We start from the raw sequence: 19,119 nt of genomic DNA on the forward strand, positions 1-19,119 counted from the left end.
AAACATTTAGATGCTATATGAGAACAGTGAAACAGTAAGAAAGAGAAACTGAGAGAGTGTGTGTGTTCACTGCCGATCCGGGAGCTCAGATAAAGCCGACAGTGTGTCCAATCTGAAACAGGTTTTCCCACAATAGGAACTCTCCACCCCATCCTGGTTGGAGTTTAAAAGCCCAGCCTCTCCACACAGAGAGAGACACCCGTCGTGCTCAGGTCTGCCCACCTGTTCTCATCTGAAACATCAGTTCAGTTTCTCTCGCCACTACCCAACGATGAGTCTGAGAAACAAACGCATCAGTTCCAGCAGCTCCGTGAGGATGGGAGGTTTCGGCTACAGCAGTTTAAGTGGGATCTCATTGGGAGCATCCGCTCCAAGTTTCAGCACCAGCTCGGCATATTTGGGGCCTCCAATGGCCAGTGTCTCCGTCAACAAGAGCCTGTTGGCGCCTCTCAACCTGGAGATCGACCCCAACATCCAGATGGTGCGCACTAAAGAGAAGGACCAGATCAAGTCCCTGAACAACCGCTTCGCCACCTTCATTGATAAGGTACAGTTGGGTTTCTTGTTCCCTGAGATTGATATAGTTTCAGTTAAAAAGTAGGGGTTAAAATTAGTGTTTTTGATATAGTTTTTATACGATCAACATCTCTTGCAGCATAAACCTCCAAACGAAAGGTGATTTGGTATGATAAACGATAGTTTATAGCGTGACCCATTTCTCTGAAGCCTGAAACCTGATAAAAAGCAGGTCATATTTGACCAAGCCACTGAAGACAGCACTATCCCAGTGAGTATGAAGGAAGCTTTTGTGTGCCGGAGGACAATGCAACCGAATCCCAGGAGCCTGCCGGACTGAAATCGACACTTCAATCGCACTGAAGTACAACCAAGTCACTGTTGTGGGTCGGGGCAGGGCTGGGTCTTCCAACACGGGTCTCAGGTCGGCTTTTAAAGTGCTTGAATTTAAGGATTTACGCAGAAACCCATCTAGGTCAGCCACTACTCTCCGGAGTGTTACAGTACGGCTAATGTGGAGTCATGTTACTCTGTTAATGAGTCCATCCTGGCAAGGTGGGCATCTATTAAAGCGGACAAGCTTTCAGGATGTGCAGTGAAGTGAAGAACTTTCAAGGAAGAACTCTTAAAATCAAGGTCAAGGTACTGTTTATTGTCTCCCGTAGGAGGAATTTGTCTTGGATGAGAGAACTGCTGCAACATCAACCCACCCAAAAACATCCATCATTCAACATTAATATCCATTCAACATAAAACACTCTTCCCTAAAAAAACGTGAACCCCCCCCACAAAATACTTAAAGAAAAAAGAAAAACTATTTTACTTCACAAATGACCTAAAAAGCATGCAACTCCTATATTTATATTACCTCTAATCTGCCAACAATATGTGCAGTTGTATCACCACCTTACTGGAGTTGCAAAAAAATGCTTTTCTTACTTAGTATTTTTGTCTCGTTTCCAGTCCAAATATCTAAAGATTCTTAAATCAAGATGCATTTACTAAAGAAGTAAAATGCCATCAAATATTGTCTTGTTTTCTGGGGGGGAAAAATTTCTGCCAATGGGGTAAGAAAAATAATCTTGTTTCTGTTTGAATTAAGATTATTTTTCTTACCCCATTGGCAGAAAATGTAGCTTTTTTTAAGCAACAACTCGCTTAATTTTTATTTTTTAACCCAGAAAACAAGACATAATATCTTATGTAATTTTACTCATCTATTAAATTTATTTTGATTTAAGAATTTTTTGATATTTGGACTGGAAACAAGACAAAAATACTAAAGAAGAAAAGCATTTTTTTGCAGTGAAGTGGACTTTTCCCTCTCTGTTCTCGCAGAAGCATGACAGGAAAACTTGTAGAGAAGGACTTTAGTAACAGAGCTCCACTTTATTTGACCAACCTCATCATGTTCCTCAAGGAAGATTTACATTTAGAGTGAACAATGTCTACAAAGATCACATTTACTTTGATCACAATGATATTATAAGTGCCGGTTTCTGCAGCATAAAATTCCAGAATGTTTCTTATAACATTGAATACTGAGATTCAGCATCCATACTGGAGCCATTAATTCAATATTAAATGCAAATAAAAAAAAAATATTTTTGTTGTACCTCTACAGGTGCGCTTCCTGGAGCAGCAGAACAAGATGCTGGAGACCAAGTGGGAGCTGCTGCACAACCAGAGCCCGGGTCGGTCCAACGTCGAGCCCATGTTTGAGGCGTACATGGCCAACCTGCGCAGACAGATGGACGTGGTCAACAATGACAGGACCAAGCTGGACGGAGAGCTGAGGAACATGCAGGGTCTGGTGGAGGACTTCAAACACAAGTAAAGTCTTTAGATCTACGCTAGCGCCAATGTTATAGCTGACCTCTGACGAGAGCCTCTCTTGTATTTCTTTTGAGAAACCGAATATGGATCTCAACCTGATCCAACACAGCTCATTATTTATCATCAAAAACAACATATCATTTATTTACAATAAATCTTTCCAAAATCTCTTCAACACTTTTCTAAACTTGTCTTCTTTCTCAGACATCAGAAACTTTCACTTCCACTTTGTATTTTATTCAGATATGAAGATGAGATCAACAAGAGGAACAACCTGGAGAACGACTTTGTGATTCTGAAAAAGGTTGGTTACCCATAGGGATGCACCGATATGAAAATCCGATAACCGATACTTCTTTATATTTTAAAGCCGATAACCGATATATTGGCCGATAAATATAAATCCAATTTTTTTTATACTTTTTCAAGGCATCACCAAAAATCTCACCATTAAAAGCCATGTCCCAAGAACACAATTATAATGTTCTCATTATAATTTGATGTAGCCTATATGACAGACTTGCGTCGCACACTGAACTTTATTTTCCTTTTTTGATTCAAAACCATCATGGTAAACAGTGCGTATCTGAAGTGTCTCAGATAAAGGAAACAATCCATTATTTATTGGCTTTAATATATCGGCCAACATTATAAATGATCATATATCGGCCGATACCGATATGGTGGCCGATATATCGTGCATCCTTATATGACTTTTGACGTCTGAAGTCCAAAAAAAAGTCTTCTTTTTTTTTTACTTTATGAAACACAATCCAAGAAGTATGACCTCATTGTGATGCGGGGTTAGAGCAGGTTTCCAGGTAAAAAGCTGAACTTTTAGGACCAGGGAAAGTTAAACTTTCACAACACGTTCAATAAAAGCAGCCCAGGCGAGGGAACAATGAGATGTTTGGGAGGGGTAAAGAGCTAAAGTTAAGACTGGAGGGATCAAATCACCACTGACAAAAGCCTGGGTGGGGATGCGGCATTATTTATACACTAGAGGAGATCTGTTTTCAATGGCCTACAGAGAGTAGCAAGAAGTCAAAGTTGCATACTAAATATCTACAAGATGTAGCTCTATTGAATGTCGATATGCCTAATTCAATGCCCAAGGAAGACATACAATTTATTCAAGGTTGCAATCGAGAAGAGGAAAAACTGTACTGTGTCCCGCAGGACGTTGACTCTGCGTATCTGGTGAAAGCTGATTTGGAGGATAAAGTTGGTGCCCTGACTGATGAGATCAACTTCCTGAGGACCCTCTACGATGAGGTGATTCACACACACACACACACACACACACACACACACACACACACACACACTCGCAACCTGACTCCAAGTTGCACCAGGTCAAAATTGCTTTGAGAAAAAAGATAAACACAAATGAAGGAAAAATATAAGTATAAAACAGAAAAATAATTAATAGTGGCATTCATTATAATCAACATTTATTATAAAAGCCAAGCCTAAATAAATTTGTAAAACCAGTGTTGGAAATGCGTTATACAAATAAACTTGAGCTCACAAACCTTTCATCCAGCACTGATCCAAAAGTGTGCATGTTTGCAATGCTAGAGGTAAAGAAGTCACTTCAGAATATAAGTTGCAGCATGTTTCAGATGATAAAAACAATACGCAAAAGAATATTATTTTAATGTTTTGTCTTTAAATCTTGAACTACACATAAGGATAACCAAATACCAAGACCAATTTGTCTATACAGTGCTTAAATACACATCTAACAATGTAGTTTCCACAGAGCTAAAGCTCCCTCAAACACACATAACGTTGCCTTGTCTCTCCGGATCAGGAATTGCGTGAGCTGCAGGCCAGCATTAAAGACACGTCCGTCGTCGTGCAGATGGACAACTCGCGAAACCTCAACATGGATCATATCGTGGCCGAAGTCAAGGCTCAATACGAGGATATCGCAGCCAGGAGCCGCGAAGAGGCCGAATCCTGGTACAAGTCCAAGGTAGACACGAAATACAAACTTCTTCCGAGAGATTTGTCTCTTAACATCTTGAAACTTGAACTTGAAAAATCAAACCCAATGTCCTAAAATTTATTTTATACATTGGGAATCGATTGGCTAGGGAAAGTCGTTTTAGAGGCAATTCAATAAATTTTATGAGTAATCCTTCACAATGTGACCAGGAAGATGGATTAAGAAAGTAAACTTTTCATGTTGACCCTAGGTGTTTTTCTCCATAGAGCTCCATAAACGCCTAGTAGGAATGAAATTAGTCTAGTTAAAACATCTTTCATTACAGTAATGTGTGTACTGATCAGTTTTTCCATCTCGTTCTGGTCAGTTTGATCAGATGTCTTCTCAGGCCAGTCAGTACAACGACGAACTGCGAAACACTAAAGGAGAGATCGCAGACATCAACCGCATGATCAGCCGTCTGCAGAGCGAGATCGAGGTTATTAAATCACAGGTGAGGATATATACCTTGTGAACTGAATTTTTCTGGGACTATTACGGTGATTTATTGTGTAACAGGTGGTTACTTTTCCTTGCTATCCTGGGTTCATTGAAATTTTGACAGGTTTAATCCTGTCTGGCGCCCGAAGATTTCTTTAAAATAATTTATTTATGTTAGGGTGGCCACCACCGTTACAATGTGCTACATTCACTTTTTCATTTAAGCTAAACCCATGGTGGTCGTTTAAGGTCCTTGCACACTAGGGCTTTGACTCCGAACTTCGTTATTCGAATATTCGAGGAGGAGGAGGAGGAGGAGGAGGAGGAGGAGGAGGAGGAGGAGGAGGGGGAGGAATCGGGGGCGAGGCAGTCCAGAATCGACTCCATGCTATCTCCGTCAAAATATTATTAATAAATATTTGAATATTAATATTAATAAACAAACAAACTTCGAATATGATTTTTTCGCCCTATTGCACACTGAGTCCGAAATTGTCGTATGCGTCATTCGGTGGCTGTGAATTGTCAAAACACCTCTCAAAATGCTTGCGAAAAACACAAGAAAATTTAGTGTGTAAACGTGATTGACACAACATGAGGTCGTAATTATTTCTTGACGTGTGAAAATTTCAGAATGAGAATTTCGGACTCAGTGTGCAAGGACCTTTACTCACGAGGCTACTATCATTTTAGCGTGCGAACCTGGAGAACCAGATAGCGGAGGCCGAGGATCGTGGCGAGATGAGTGTGAAGGAGGCCAAAGGTCGTCTCAAGGATTTGGAGGAGGCGCTACAGAGAGCCAAGCAGGACATGGCCCGCCAGCTCCGCGAGTACCAGGAGCTCATGAATGTCAAGTTGGCGCTGGACATCGAGATCGCCACCTATAGGAAGCTTCTGGAAGGAGAGGAGGACAGGTAACATGTCAAGTCCTATTTTAGTGTGTCGTTCTCTACCTAAGAGGAGTGAAACTGGAGTGTTTGCATTAATAAATATTGACCGTCTCATTGTTTTTACCTTTCACAGAATTGGGCAGCAGTCCATTGTGAACATCCAGGCTGTTCCCAACTACAGTAAGTCTGAGTGGACAAGTGTGACATTATTCATTACAACAATGACGACAGTGCACACATACAACATTTGACTTCTACAAAAGGCTCCTCAATAGTGTTTGCCGACACATTCCTGTATGAAACACCCATTTTACACTATACGATCAATTGTCCAGGAAGAAAATCAAGCCTGTCTAAGATTTTTAGGGAGGATATTCAACACCGTATTACAGTAAAATATTAAAATGAAAGAAATATGGGTCAAAAATGTCATTAACATGTTCTTTACCAGCACTTTAAACCTTCATACTTCATATACACAATCTGGAAGCTGAATATTATTATTATTTTTGTTTGACAGGTTCCAAAGGGGCGAATGGTTTTCAGCAGAACAGCTCTCCATCACCTAAAATCCTGATCAAGACTACTGAGACCAGAAACAGCACCAGATTCAGCACTCACTGAAGTGTTCACCATGATCAAATACACTATACTATACCGAAGACAGTTAACCTTAAACATAGAAGTAGTTTTCTTTCGTCTTTCTGTGAATCAATGAGAGTAATCTGCAATTAATTTTTCTGAAATAACAAAGACCTTGTGTGTGATTCAAATATATTATAAACATATATATTCAATATATAAAAAAAAAATTAAATGATTATATAATGTGAAATTATGGAATGATTTATTCTATGTAATTAAATGCTTGTATTATTCAATGAGATATAGTCTGTAAATGTGGTCAATTTCTCTTGCAATACAATCCGATAAACTTTACGGCTTTCTTCAGATAAACAGAAGTTATATTTTATTGTTATTTTATTGGTTATTAAACAGCAAAAAACAAGAATCAAGCTGGTACAAACATTGGAAATCAGATTTTTTTTAATCTGTTTGAACTGGTAGATCTGATTGTTTACTTTTTTTTAATGCAAAATCAGTATTTCATGTAGATATACCTGCATAGTGATATATGAGTTTAGTGATATCATAAAGATAACCATATGAACAAACATTTTTCAAATGGTGAAATCCAGAGGTGGACAGTAACAAAGTACATTTACTTGAGTACTGTACTTAAGTACACTTTTTGAGTATCTGTACTTTACTTGAGTATTATTTTTTCTGGAAACTTTTTACTTTAACTTCACTACATTTGAAAGACAAATATCGTACTTTTTACTCCACTACAATTCTGTCAAGGTCCTTGAGTAGAAAGTAACATCAGTCAGTGGATGATTTTGGTTGCAGGGGTTGCATTTTGGTTGGAAATGAAAGTCAGGTTTACGTCAGAACCCTGCATCTGATTGACATCAGAACCCGACGACAGATTGACGTTGGATATTGATTGAAAATAAAAGTAGGGTTGACGTCAGAACCCGACTGATGTTGGTTTCTGACGTCAACCCGATTTTCATTTTCAACCACAATACAACGTCTGTCCAATGTTGGAGATCAACGTCAATCTGACATTGGATTCTGACATAAACCTGATTTTCATTTTCAACGTTGGGTTTGGTTTTCTAAATGTGAATTTTGTCACTATTTTGCACACTAGCTTATAGATAACAGTAAGGCTAACATATTCATACTAAAAGCCCAAAAACTTTAAATAGGGCAATATTTGAAGGAACAGCCATTTGGGTGTCCGAAACCATTGTGGACGTTATTGAGTGCACTTATTCAATCTCACATTCAATCCCACTACTGGAACTGTGTTCTAGAAATAAATGTGATATTGATATGAGGGTAGGTGCAGGCATAGATTCAGAGGCATACGGTACTTTAAGTATTACATACAACAATGCAACAATAATAAAACGCCTCGGTTACGACTGTAACCTCGGTTCCCTGAAGAGGGAACGAGCGTTGCGTCGAAAACTGACGCTATGGGAACGCTTTGCGTGATGACGTCTTGAAGCACATGTAAAATCAGTCCAATGGTGTGGCGGAACGTCAGAGGCGGGTGACGTCACGTACCAGGAAGCTATAAAAGCCGGCCCGAAACAGAAAACGAAAGCTTCGTAAAGTCTGAAGTCGCGCTGACAGGCATGAAGGAGATATGGCAAGGCGACGCAACGCTCGTTCCCTCTTCAGGGAACCGAGGTTACAGTCGTAACCGAGGCGTTCCCTTTCAAGGGAACTCCCGTTGCGTCGAAAGCTGACGCTATGGGAACGTCTATACCAACGCCTCCATAGCTACAAATGTCTGTCCTGTGTGTAATCATGTGAGCAGCACTAAGAAGACAAAACATGAGACCCTGGAGTAGAGTCTAAATCCAGAGAGTAGAACCTGACGAAGGTGTGCGGTGAGGACCAGCCTGCCGCATCACAGACGTCCTGTAACGATACTCCTGATATAAGGGCCTTAGAGGCCGCCATACTCCTAGTAGAGAGCGACCGGACAGCCAAAGGAGAAGGCTGTCCAGCCGCCTCATAAGCCAGTGAGATAGTCTCAACCACCCACTTGCTCATCCTTTGCTTAGACACTGGACCTCCCTTGTTAGGGGAGCAAAAGTCACTTTTACGCCACAGGGTAGCTCTGTGGACATACGCGTCTAACGCCCGAACAGGGCAAAGCAAATTATTCGCCTCCTGGTCCGATTTCGAAAGGGAGGAGGACCTCCAAGTGCCACGAGGGAAACGAGATACCAAAGGGTCTTTCCCCACAGACATTCCACCCAAAGGACTGTGGTAAGCACCTATGGCCGCCACATAGACCTTTAAAGTGGACAGGGTCAGACCTGCAGTGAACCGGTCCTGCAGGAACTCCAGAACTGTACCAATTGGGCAGTGGACTGGGTCCAACCGACGGTCACTACACCAAGAAGTGAATACTCTCCACTTCAGGGCATAAAGTTTCCTCGTGGAGGGAGCTCTGGACTGTAGAAGAACCAAAGTGGACAGTGAGACGTCTCTCGAGACGCAAACAGATCCACTTATAATTTCCATATCAGCTCCACCACCTCGGGGGTGGAGCCACCATTCCCCGGTCCTCGGCCCCTGTCTCGACAGAGTGTCTGCTCCTATATTCTGGACCCCGGGGATGTAGGCTGCCTTGAGTGACAGCAACTTCCCCTGGGACCACAAGAGGATATGGCATGCCAGCGCAAACCCCCTTGATATAGGCGACTACCGACGTGTTGTCCGTATGTACTACACATGGTGTCCCCTGAGACCTGTGATAAAGCTCCTCAGAGCCCGGAAGACAGCTAACATCTCTAGGCTATAGAATGCCAGGAACGATGATGGTCTTCCCACAGACCTTGAGATGAGCGACCCTCAGGATCGCTCCCCAACCCGTGAGGGAAGCATCCGTCGTTAGCAGTTTGCGACGACAAGGAGCTCCCAGCACTGGGCCCTGGGACAGGAACCAAGGTTTCTTCCACATAACCAAGGCACGTAGGCATCACCGCGTGACCTTGATTGTGCGAAATGAGTTGCCCCTCGGGGAAAAACCCTCTGGTCCTGAGCCACCACTGCAGGGGCCTCATGTGCAGCAGTCCAAAAGGTATCCCGTTGGAAGCTGCTGCCATGAGACCCAACAGTCTCTGGAACTGTTTGACAGTGAGTAGCTGGCCTAGCTTTACACTTCTCACAGCTGCCAGGATGGAATCGAAGCGTGGCGATGACAGGCGCGCCTGCATCGACACTGAATCCCAAACCACGCCTAAAAAAGTGGTCCTCTAAAATGGAGAAAGCACACTCTTCTTGGCGTTCAGCCGTAACCCCAACTCTTTCATATGGGCGAGAACAACATCTCGATGTTGAACCGCCATCTAATGCGACTGAGCTAAAATCAACCAATCGTCGATGTAGTTCGTGATGCGAATACCCCGGAGGCGCAGAGGCGCCAGAGCTGCATCCACGCATTTGGTGAAAGTGCGGGGTGATAAAGCCAGGCCGAATGGAAGAACTCGATATTGGTATGCTTTGCCCCCGAAAGCAAACCTCAGGAACTTCCAATGACACGGACGGATGGAAATATGCGTCCTTGAGGTCTATCGTGACAAACCAGTCCTCGGACCTGATCTGTGGCACGATTTGTCTCAAGGTTACCATTTTGAACTTGAGCTGCATGTACTCGTACAGAACTCGAAGATCTAAAATGGGACGCAATCCCCCGTCCTTTTTTGGAACTATGAAGTACCGGTTGTAAAACCCGGTTTCCCTGTTGGAGGGGGGTACATATTCTATGGCCCCTTTCTCTAACAGAGTGTTTACTTCCTGTTCCATAACCAGAACCTGCTCGGGGCCCACCACTGTGGGCAGGACCCCCATAAACTGCGGTGGGCGTTAATAGAATTGTATCTAATACCCTTTTTTCACGGTCTGCAGGACCCAACGAGAAACATTTGACAGTAGCTTCCACGCTGTCAAAGATTCTACTAGAGGTACCAGTCTCTCGAGACTGGTTTCTGGATTTTGTTGCTGTTGAGTAGTCGGTTCGTCGCCCTGTAACGGCGCACCGGCAGGGAACGACCAAACAGACTGCTCCAGCACCCTCCTCAGAGGGGGCGGGCATCCCGAGGCCACTACGTTTCCGGGTGGACCTTGAGATATGTGCTCGCCGGAGACCGCTGCGCCCTGTAACACCGGAGGCGGCAGGGTTGGCAGAACGGTCCCCTGAGGGCACTGAAGAGAGACGGCACCGTATTTTTCTCCTGCTGTTGAGTAGTCGGTTCGTCGCCCTGTAACGGCGCACCGGCAGGGAACGACCAAACAGACTGCTCTAGCACCCTCCTCAGAGGGGGCGGGCATCCCGAGGCCACTACGTTTCCAGGTGGACCTTGAGATATGTGCTCGCTGGAGACCGCTGCGCCCTGTAACACCAGAGGTGGCAGGGTTGGCAGAACGGTCCCCTGAGGGCACCGAAGAGAGACGGGCACCGTGAAAAGAGGTGTTAACCGCTCTGCTTCGGGGGGACTACCCTCATTTGTCCTGAGCCCTCAGACATCAGGACTTTTTCCCAGCAGCCTTCTTGGCGGTAATAACGGTCCGCAGATCCGTTTTACCCCTCGAAGACTGCTGGGTTTGAGAGCGCCCTCCGTGTCCCCGAGATTTTTGTGGGGGAGCACGAGAGGACACACTCTGTTTTTGAGTGGCACGATGTTCAGCGCTCTTTTTAGAGGAGTGAGGCTGCTCCCGCTCAGCAGCCTCAATGAAAGAACGGCGGGGGAGAAGTTTTTGTAATGCAGCTGCCTGTTTAGCAGCTTCCTGAGATTTAGCTACCGCACTGTTTACTGCATCACCAAATAAACCAACAGTGGAAACCGGAGCATCTAAGAGAACGTGCTTTTCTTTCTCTTTTATATCGCTCAAATTGAGCCACAGATGCCTCTCAGTGGCCACCAGGGCTGCCATAGACCGCCCGATTGATTTAGCGGTCTCCTTGGTGGCCCTGAGAGACAGATCTGTGGCTCTGCGTAGTTCAGCCACTGTGTCAGGACCAATTCCCCCGCCCTCCTCTAAATCCCCCAATAATTCTGCCTGATAGGCTTGCATAATAGACATCGTATGCAGACACGCTGCAGCTTGACCAGCGGCTGCATACGATTTATGAACCAGAGATGATGTGAATTTTACTGGCTTAGAGGGAAGTGAAGGAGCTTTCAGGGAAGATGCCGTTGCTGGAGAGAGATAGCTCGCAAGCGTCTCCTCCACCTTCGGCATCTCCCCATAACCATATTCTTTATATTTGTGAATGGAAGAATAGTGGGATGTTTGTGGTGCATACGACACCTCGGTGTGGAGATCGGGGAAAAACGGAAGGCTTCTTCGCTGAGGCTGTGTACGAGATGGCAGGAAGCGTTCGTCGAGCTTACTTTTCGAACGAACGTCCTGCCTATCCTCTGGCCACTCAATAGATAATCTGTGAACTGCTCTCGTGACAACATCGAGCAATTCCTCAAAAGCGTGAGACTGAGGTGGCGAATCCTCAGACTCAGCTTCAATACTAACAACGTCCAACTCCTCAGAGCTGGACAATTGCAGTATTGGTGCCTCCATCGGGGGGGAAGAAACCGCAGCGCGTGCTTCCACACCCTGATGAGAGGCACTGGATCTATCAGAAGGATGTTGAGATAAGGCAGAGCCCGTCTCAACATCCACTGATAGATCCATTTGCGAACCCCAGGTCTGTGATTGCCGCCGTGCCTCGGCAGCGGCGGGACCCGAGCCCTGGGGAACGCGATCGGGATTGAACCGAGCCAAGCGGGATCGGAGCGTGCGCAATGGAAGCGCGTCGCAATGCACACAGTCACCACCCTCGAGTGCTGACTGGGCATGCTCCTCACCCAAACAAACAACACAAAGAGTGTGAGTATCACCTCCCGTTAAATAACGCGGGCAGGGATGGACACACACTCTAAACTGCTGCTTGCTCGCCATACTGAATATATATATATAATATAGACAGACAACACCAAATAACAAGGACAGATTCAACACAGAGCGCAACTGAAGACTCAGAAAGCTTTCGTTTTCTGTTTCGGGCCGGCTTTTATAGCTTCCTGGTACGTGACGTCACCCGCCTCTGACGTTCCGCCACACCATTGGACTGATTTTACATGTGCTTCAAGACGTCATCAAGCAAAGCGTTCCCATAGCGTCAGTTTTCGACGCAACGGGAGTTCCCTTGAAAGGGAACAATGCATTGACATTTACTTTTTACTTTTGATACTTAAGTATTTTTAAAAACGAGTACTTCTGTACTTTTACTTAAGTAAAAATAGGTCTTTACAACTTTTACTTGTAACGGAGTAATATTTGACCAGTAGTATCTGTACTTTCACTCAAGTAAGGAAGTTGTGTACTTCGTCCACCTCTGGTGAAATCAGAGCAGAGCATTTTTTTTTAGGACTGGACAGTCCTAAAAAATGTTATATAAAAAACAGTGTGTGCAGTGTGAACAAAGCCTAAAAGACCTAAAATAAAAATCAATCAACAAATCATACAGAAAAAAAAACCTCCTGATCAGGAAAGAAACAAGACGGTCTGAAAAATAACACCAAATATTCTCCACAGAGCAATTTGAGTAATTTCTTCCTGTAAAACCTGCTCATATGTAACCAATAGCCTAATTTGCTTAATTTGGCTACAGGCAATGTGCACTCTGTGACAGTAAAACATGATATGATTTGTCTTTCATGTTCCCTAATCCCAATGACTCGAGGCATCAGAAACTGACATGGTAGGCCTATACACTAACAACAGCTGTGGGAATAAATTGTGTTGGAGCAATATTATATAGCAGAAATAAAACCAACACTGTAACTTAAGTTATGCTATATCTAATGTAATCCAAACAATTAAAGTTATTTTAGAGGAGGAGAGGAGCTGTCTTCAGCACATTATGGTCAATGAGGGTTTAACATAATCTCTGATCAGATAAAATCCAAATTTCCTCAAAATTACATCCTGTTGATGAAAAGCATCAAAGATAAATGTCACTGTGTGAAGGGCCACGATATACACCTGCTGTTCTTCCCTAAATTGCTCCTCATAGTTGACATTTAAACATTAGATTACCACCACAGCTCTTAGTGGCCTCCATTACACTATTAGGCATATTTAGAATTACGGGGGTCCGACCCCCTAGATGAGACTTGGACTCTCCCAAAAGGTATGAAAATAATAGTTTGGGGGTATTGACATTTTTTTTAAATAAAATATAATGTTAGCCAATCCAAAATTGTATGTATTTAAATGCAGTATTACCATCACATTCCAACAGTTCAGGAAATAATCTAATGAAATACGATTTTCAAACCCTCACTTCCCATTGGGCTGTACCATTTCTCTGTTACGTTCAGACTGTGTTCTTCTTTGCTATGGTTCTTTGATATCACTTCACTAGCTGTCAAAACGCACAGTCTACCGGGTACGGACGCAGGCTTTGGTGTGTCAGCGAAAAAGTAAGAGTAAGTGGCTGAGCCGTGGCCATACATTTGTCTAATATTTCACTGCCTTTGTAACATAGCCAACCTTTGAAAAACATTGAGTAGCAAGATCGCTATTGTTTAACCGGAGGTCTTCTTCCACTCAGCGGCCACGACCATCGGCTGCTGCTCAACTTAAAAACATTAGGCCTACAATCAACACGCAGTTTCATACTGACACGGGGAGAGGTTTAATGAGGCGATTTATCATTTGTGCAATTTCATTAAAATGTCTTAACAAGAGGGAATCTGCACAAATATTCATGGGATTTCGCATATAGATTTATTAGTGGTTCTCATTAAATGGTGAATGACGTCACCAGTCGAAATAGCTGTACTCCCCCGAAGTTCACGGTATAATTCGGTATAACACTGACTATAGGCCTAACTTACTTCACTAAATTAAATCAGCTGTAATTACTTACCGCGAAGATTCACAATTTTACAGAGACACTCTGCTCCTCTCCGTTAGTCGTCCTGAACTTCTCAGTTTCACGTACTTCTGTTGCTTTCACTTGGTTTGTTAAAATGTAAGTGTCCCGATTAATATAGCAATATATTATAACATAATTACACAAGAATAATGCGAACAGCCACCAGACCGGTTCGTCTGTAAGTTTTTGAACTCTGAGAGCGCGGGAAGATTTATGTGATTTGGAGGCGGGAAGCGCGCGACAATTTCTTCTTATTGGATTAATATAATTAACGATCATTGGATTATTTATAAGTATAATGCATTTTAGGGTTATAATTATAGCTCACGTCGTATGGCGACTTAATGTGTTTAAGCACCTTAACATTATCCTGTAAAATGAGCAGGTAAAATATTGTGTATAGAAAATCTGAAATACTATTTATGCAGCGAACTGAGAAAAACGTATACACTAGACAAAAAGATTGTGTTGTATAGCATTTATTAAAATAAAATGTTTATGCTAAAATAACTATTTTTAAGCTAACTTATAATTATAATACCTAATAATAATAATAATAATACTAAAGTTGTCAAAAAATAATCTTTTATATATGCAATGATTTACAATTAAAGACATTACTGAGGACAAACATCCATATCCATAATAATAATAATATAAAAAAAGTCTTAATTGCAAGCGTACATCAGACATACAGACATACAGACATAAAATCCTCAAACTCATGGCAAAAGCAAACATCTCTAGCGCCCCCTTGTGTTTGGTAACTAGAATTACAAAGAATTGTAGTGGCTCTGAGTCCCCGACAAGGGTTACAGAGTCAGTCCATAGTCAACATACACACAGATGACTGTGGATTGATTGATTAAAATATCTATCTGACTGTGTTTCTCTTTATTATCGTCTTCTGAAGAGCAGAAGACTTCTGTCCCAGGTTGTATTACCGAAACTCTGCACCAGCTCCATGCTGCACTGCTTTTCCAAGTGCTCTCTCGCATGCGCAGCCATGTCCCCTCGAATCTCAAGGGCCTTGAAGTGTTCAAAGTCACTGCGGCCCAGTTTGCGTAAGCGTCGCGCAGCAGAGCGGTAACACTTCCACGGCTGAGCCTCCAGCAGCAGAAACTCGCTGAGAGACGCCAGTCTGGAGAGGAGAGACAGAAACGCAGCGTCTCCGTGATTCAGATGCACCCACATAGTCACCGCAAAACACGTGCACAGGTGGAAGCGGGGGCAGACAAACCTGCCCAAATACACCTCTAGCGCTGCCCGGCTCTCTTGAGCATCTGTGATATCCAGGGGGATGAACTGGATATTCTGGGGGAAAGGGTTGGAGTTTTGTGCCCGAAGGATTAGATCTTGGTCCAGGTCGAATCCAAGCAGATGCAGTTCTCTTTTAGGAGAGTCACTTTCAGAGGCGTCCTCGTGCAGTAAATGCTTGTACAGAGCAACGGACAAGTCCTGACAAACAGAGGGAATCATATAAAACACATACTGGTGATTAAAACTACACATTTTTATGAGTTGATTATGACAGGTATCGAAATCGATCCGGTGATAATGTACTGTAACACTAATATATATATGACAAAATTATAATTTAAGTCTCAAAGCGCAATTTAGCAACTTTTAGACAATAAAATATTTCACTGCTGAGCATAATCCAAAACAAAACAAAACTAGATTAACAATGACATTTTAAATATATTAATTTCCATGACTATTCCATGCCTGGAAATCTGATACTGCTTGATTAATCACCTCATTTCCTATGTATTTATTGTGGTCTCATTTAATAATTACAAATGCATGCATATGGATGGCTAGGAAGGATTCAATAATATCTGTCAAATAAATAATTAGTTAGTGAACTTCAAAATCTGAATCTGAAGGGTAAATATCATACTAATAGGGATAGTTCATAAAACTTTGAGTTTGAGAAAGGTGCATTACTAAATAAGATGTATTATTATTATTATTACAAAAATGGAAATTCTGTCATTAATTACTCACCCTCATGTCATTCCAAACCTGTAAGACTTTCTTTCATCTTCGGAACCCAAATGAAGATCTTTTTAATGAAATGCCTTTCTGGGGTTTGAAAGTGGTAGTTGCGTAGCCTGTCAATGGAGGGACAGAAATCTCTCAGATTAAAAAAATCTTCATTTGTGTTCCGAAGATGAACTAAAGTCTTACGGTGTTGGAACGACATGAGGGTGAGTAATCAATGAAAGAATTTTCATTATTGGATATTTATCACCTTTCGTATCTGGATTATTAGTATTATAATTTTTTTTTACATAAACAAATTTATTAAAATAAGGTACACGGATAAGAGGGTTTTTAAAATGAATGAATTTAATTTTAAATTAAGTTAAGTTAAAATTAAGTTCAACATCTATAATATCGAGCCTAAAATGAAGTAAATGCTCCCTACCCCTGAGTTGCATCCCACATCCAGAATTAAAACACGTTCACTTCTGTCAGAACCGAACCCGATGTTTTCAAGCAGCGCTTCTGGTATCAAACCCAGGCGATTCTCTGGTGGGTTGAAGGAGTAATAGTTGATGAAGTTTCCATAAGGAGCGGCTCCTGGATCTTCATTTTCCTCTGAACTCACATGGGGAACGTGAGTCTCCATCGCTGTCCAACAACAAAATAATTCCTGACGGCTCGCGCTGCCATAGAAGCTAGTTCCTCATATTGAATCGAATTAATTCGGTGTACACATTTATTATGTTAGAAAAAAGAATGCAGAAATGAGATACATATATTTTGTTCTGTGTTGTAAAATATAAAAATATATCGTTTATAAACCCAGACGAAATCTACAAGAGAAAAACGCATTTACTAGATTTGGCCCGTCTGTTTTGCCGTAGAGTTACGAAATGAAACTGCGCATGCGCATTAACATTTGCCTCTGACATTGAGAACGAACTGCATTTTCTCTTACTTTGAATTGGATATTAAACAGGTAAGACTCCACTTTGGGGTATTTTATGTAACCGCAGTAACTTTAAAGTAGTTATGACGTTAAACAAAGTAAAAATCTAGTTGTAGATTAGATGTTCAAGATGCTAAACTCGCACTGATGTGTTTTAAAACTAAAGCGAAATAAAATTCGTATTCACTAACATGAGGTTTAGTATTACACATTGTACATGGTATTGCCATGTTTTTGGCTATGTAACATGGTAATATCTTTGACATATCTCAGAGGATCATATAAATCTAATGGTATGTGAAAATACTAATCATTTATTATACTTGCAGGGTAAATGTAACTGTGTAGTATGTTACATGTAAACAACGGTGAAACTATGAATTACTCCTCTTTATTATATTTAGATGAATGTAACTCAGTGTAACGGATAAGTTAAAACACTGAAATGATTGAGACCCTATTAAGCCTATTTTGAATCTACTGCCACAAATCTACACAATACCGGCTAATAAATTTCTATAGTAAAACTGGTGTATCTTAAAGGGATAGTTCACCAATCAACATTTTCTCACCCTCAAGTTGTTCTAAACTTGTTTGAGTCCATTTGTTTTGTTGAACACAAATAAAGATATTTTGAAGAATGTTGGCAAATAAAGATATTTTGAAGAATGTTGGCAAATAAAGATATTTTGAAGAATGTTGGCAAATAAAGATATTTTGAAGAATGTTGGCAAATAAAGATATTTTGAAGAATGTTGGTAACTAGTTTCCAGTCCCCATTGAATTCCATAGTATGTCTTTTTCCATAGGCCTACTATAAAAGTAAATGGGGACCAGCAACTGTTTGGTCTCCCACATTCTTTAAAATATCCTCATTTCTGTTCAACAGAAGAAAGAAACTCATACAAGTTTAGAACAAATTGAGGGTGTGAATAAATAATGACAGTATTTAATTTTTTTAAGGCCTGATATTATTCATGAAATATCAGATGATCATCTTTGACAACATTAACGCGTATCCCAGCTATCGATTTTTGGTTTCCAAAACATGCATTTTAAGGTTTGTTTTTTGGGTTAGTTTTCTTTACATAGAACATTCTCCTAACGTTCTTAATTGGTTCCCCAAATAACCATATGGGACCGTTGTGTGTTTGCTGTGATGCTGCCAGTTCACCTCACCTGAGTTGACGTCATGTTCCCCCAGATCCGTCATGCTCGGTGTGAAGCGCATCGCAGACGCAGGTTATAAGCTGTTCTCGGGCTCTATGATGCTCCTGACGGTGTACGGTGGATACCTGTGTGTCATGCGGGCTCAACGCTACATGCAGAAGCAGAAACAGCTCGAGCTGACGGCACAGAGCGAGAGCACGGCTACGGAGAGCATTAAAGACTGAACACAATCCCTGAACCGGACACTGATCATGTCACACGGGTGGGACGTGACGGGACTCAGCAGTGTGTGGAAGTGTGTTAACAGACACACACCTGCGTTCATGAGCCTCCAAGGATTCGTTTGTCTAGTTCAGTGGCTCTGAATGAGATCTCTACTATGGAAACAGTGATTTATGGTGTAATATATTAAATGTTGCTTGTGAAATCTACTATCATGAGTTTTGTCCTATCAATTTGCATGATTCCCACTCCTGTTGACAAATTATTTTTAAGATTGCACATGACATTGTCGAACTGAACCTAAATTGAAATGATGATATTCCAGCATTGTTTTGTTAACCAATGGGATGTCTACTTTACACGACACCGTTTTCAACTAAAAACGTATAACTTTTTCTGCGTTTTGGCTGTTCATTTACACAATGGCACTTTGGGGGCCTGAAAACACAAACTTTTGAAAATGTTTCAAGTTGCATGTAAACTACAAAAACATGAATTTGTGAAAATGACCTCATATGCGCATTCGAAAAAAATATGTATGGTAGTCAATGGCGAGAGACAACTTATCTTTTTA

The 19,119-nt window shown here is 41.8% G+C and overlaps 3 protein-coding genes across 4 annotated transcripts; 2 read left to right on the plus strand and 1 right to left on the minus strand.

The window, feature by feature from the left end:
* Window positions 1–131: 131 nt before the first annotated feature.
* On the plus strand, window positions 132–6,615 carry LOC309476056 (keratin, type II cytoskeletal 8). The gene is made up of 9 exons (XM_082139193.1): window positions 132–547; window positions 2,141–2,349; window positions 2,596–2,656; window positions 3,532–3,627; window positions 4,169–4,333; window positions 4,674–4,799; window positions 5,480–5,700; window positions 5,810–5,856; window positions 6,197–6,615. The coding sequence occupies exons 1-9, from the start codon at window positions 272–274 to the stop codon at window positions 6,298–6,300; spliced, it is 1,305 nt and encodes a 434-aa protein (XP_081995319.1). The 5' UTR covers window positions 132–271; the 3' UTR covers window positions 6,301–6,615.
* Window positions 6,616–14,674: 8,059 nt separating this feature from the next.
* On the minus strand, window positions 14,675–17,004 carry bcdin3d (BCDIN3 domain containing). Of its 2 annotated transcripts, XM_082139475.1 has the most exons (3): window positions 16,647–17,004; window positions 15,453–15,670; window positions 14,675–15,353 (listed from the first exon to the last, which is right to left on the minus strand). In XM_082139475.1, the coding sequence occupies exons 1-3, from the start codon at window positions 16,848–16,850 to the stop codon at window positions 15,110–15,112; spliced, it is 666 nt and encodes a 221-aa protein (XP_081995601.1). In that variant the 5' UTR covers window positions 16,851–17,004; the 3' UTR covers window positions 14,675–15,109. The 2 variants fall into 2 exon arrangements, with proteins under 2 accessions (XP_081995601.1, XP_081995600.1); XM_082139474.1 differs by having other exon boundaries at window positions 14,675–15,670.
* A 74-nt stretch (window positions 17,005–17,078) lies between these two features.
* cox14 (cytochrome c oxidase assembly factor COX14) lies at window positions 17,079–18,754 on the plus strand. The gene is made up of 2 exons (XM_082139628.1): window positions 17,079–17,183; window positions 18,358–18,754. Exon 2 carries the CDS (start codon window positions 18,365–18,367, stop codon window positions 18,545–18,547), a length of 183 nt encoding a protein of 60 aa, XP_081995754.1. The 5' UTR covers window positions 17,079–17,183; window positions 18,358–18,364; the 3' UTR covers window positions 18,548–18,754.
* Window positions 18,755–19,119: the final 365 nt, after the last annotated feature.

Source organism: Leuciscus leuciscus, assembly GCF_965113295.1.
Source record: "Leuciscus leuciscus genome assembly, chromosome: 15".
Lineage (NCBI taxonomy): Eukaryota > Metazoa > Chordata > Actinopteri > Cypriniformes > Leuciscidae > Leuciscus > Leuciscus leuciscus.

Coding starts and splice junctions, on each gene's coding strand:
- LOC309476056 (XM_082139193.1), top strand. CDS start 272: ATGAGTCTGAGAAACAAACGCATCAGTTCCAGCAGCTCCGTGAGGATG. Junction 548..2,140: donor TCGCCACCTTCATTGATAAG/GTACAGTTGGGT, acceptor GTACCTCTACAG/GTGCGCTTCCTGGAGCAGCA. Junction 4,800..5,479: donor TCGAGGTTATTAAATCACAG/GTGAGGATATAT, acceptor CTATCATTTTAG/CGTGCGAACCTGGAGAACCA.
- bcdin3d (XM_082139474.1), bottom strand. CDS start 16,850: ATGGAGACTCACGTTCCCCATGTGAGTTCAGAGGAAAATGAAGATCCA. Junction 15,671..16,646: donor ATGTGGGATGCAACTCAGGG/GTAGGGAGCATT, acceptor TCTGTTTGTCAG/GACTTGTCCGTTGCTCTGTA.
- cox14 (XM_082139628.1), top strand. CDS start 18,365: ATGCTCGGTGTGAAGCGCATCGCAGACGCAGGTTATAAGCTGTTCTCG.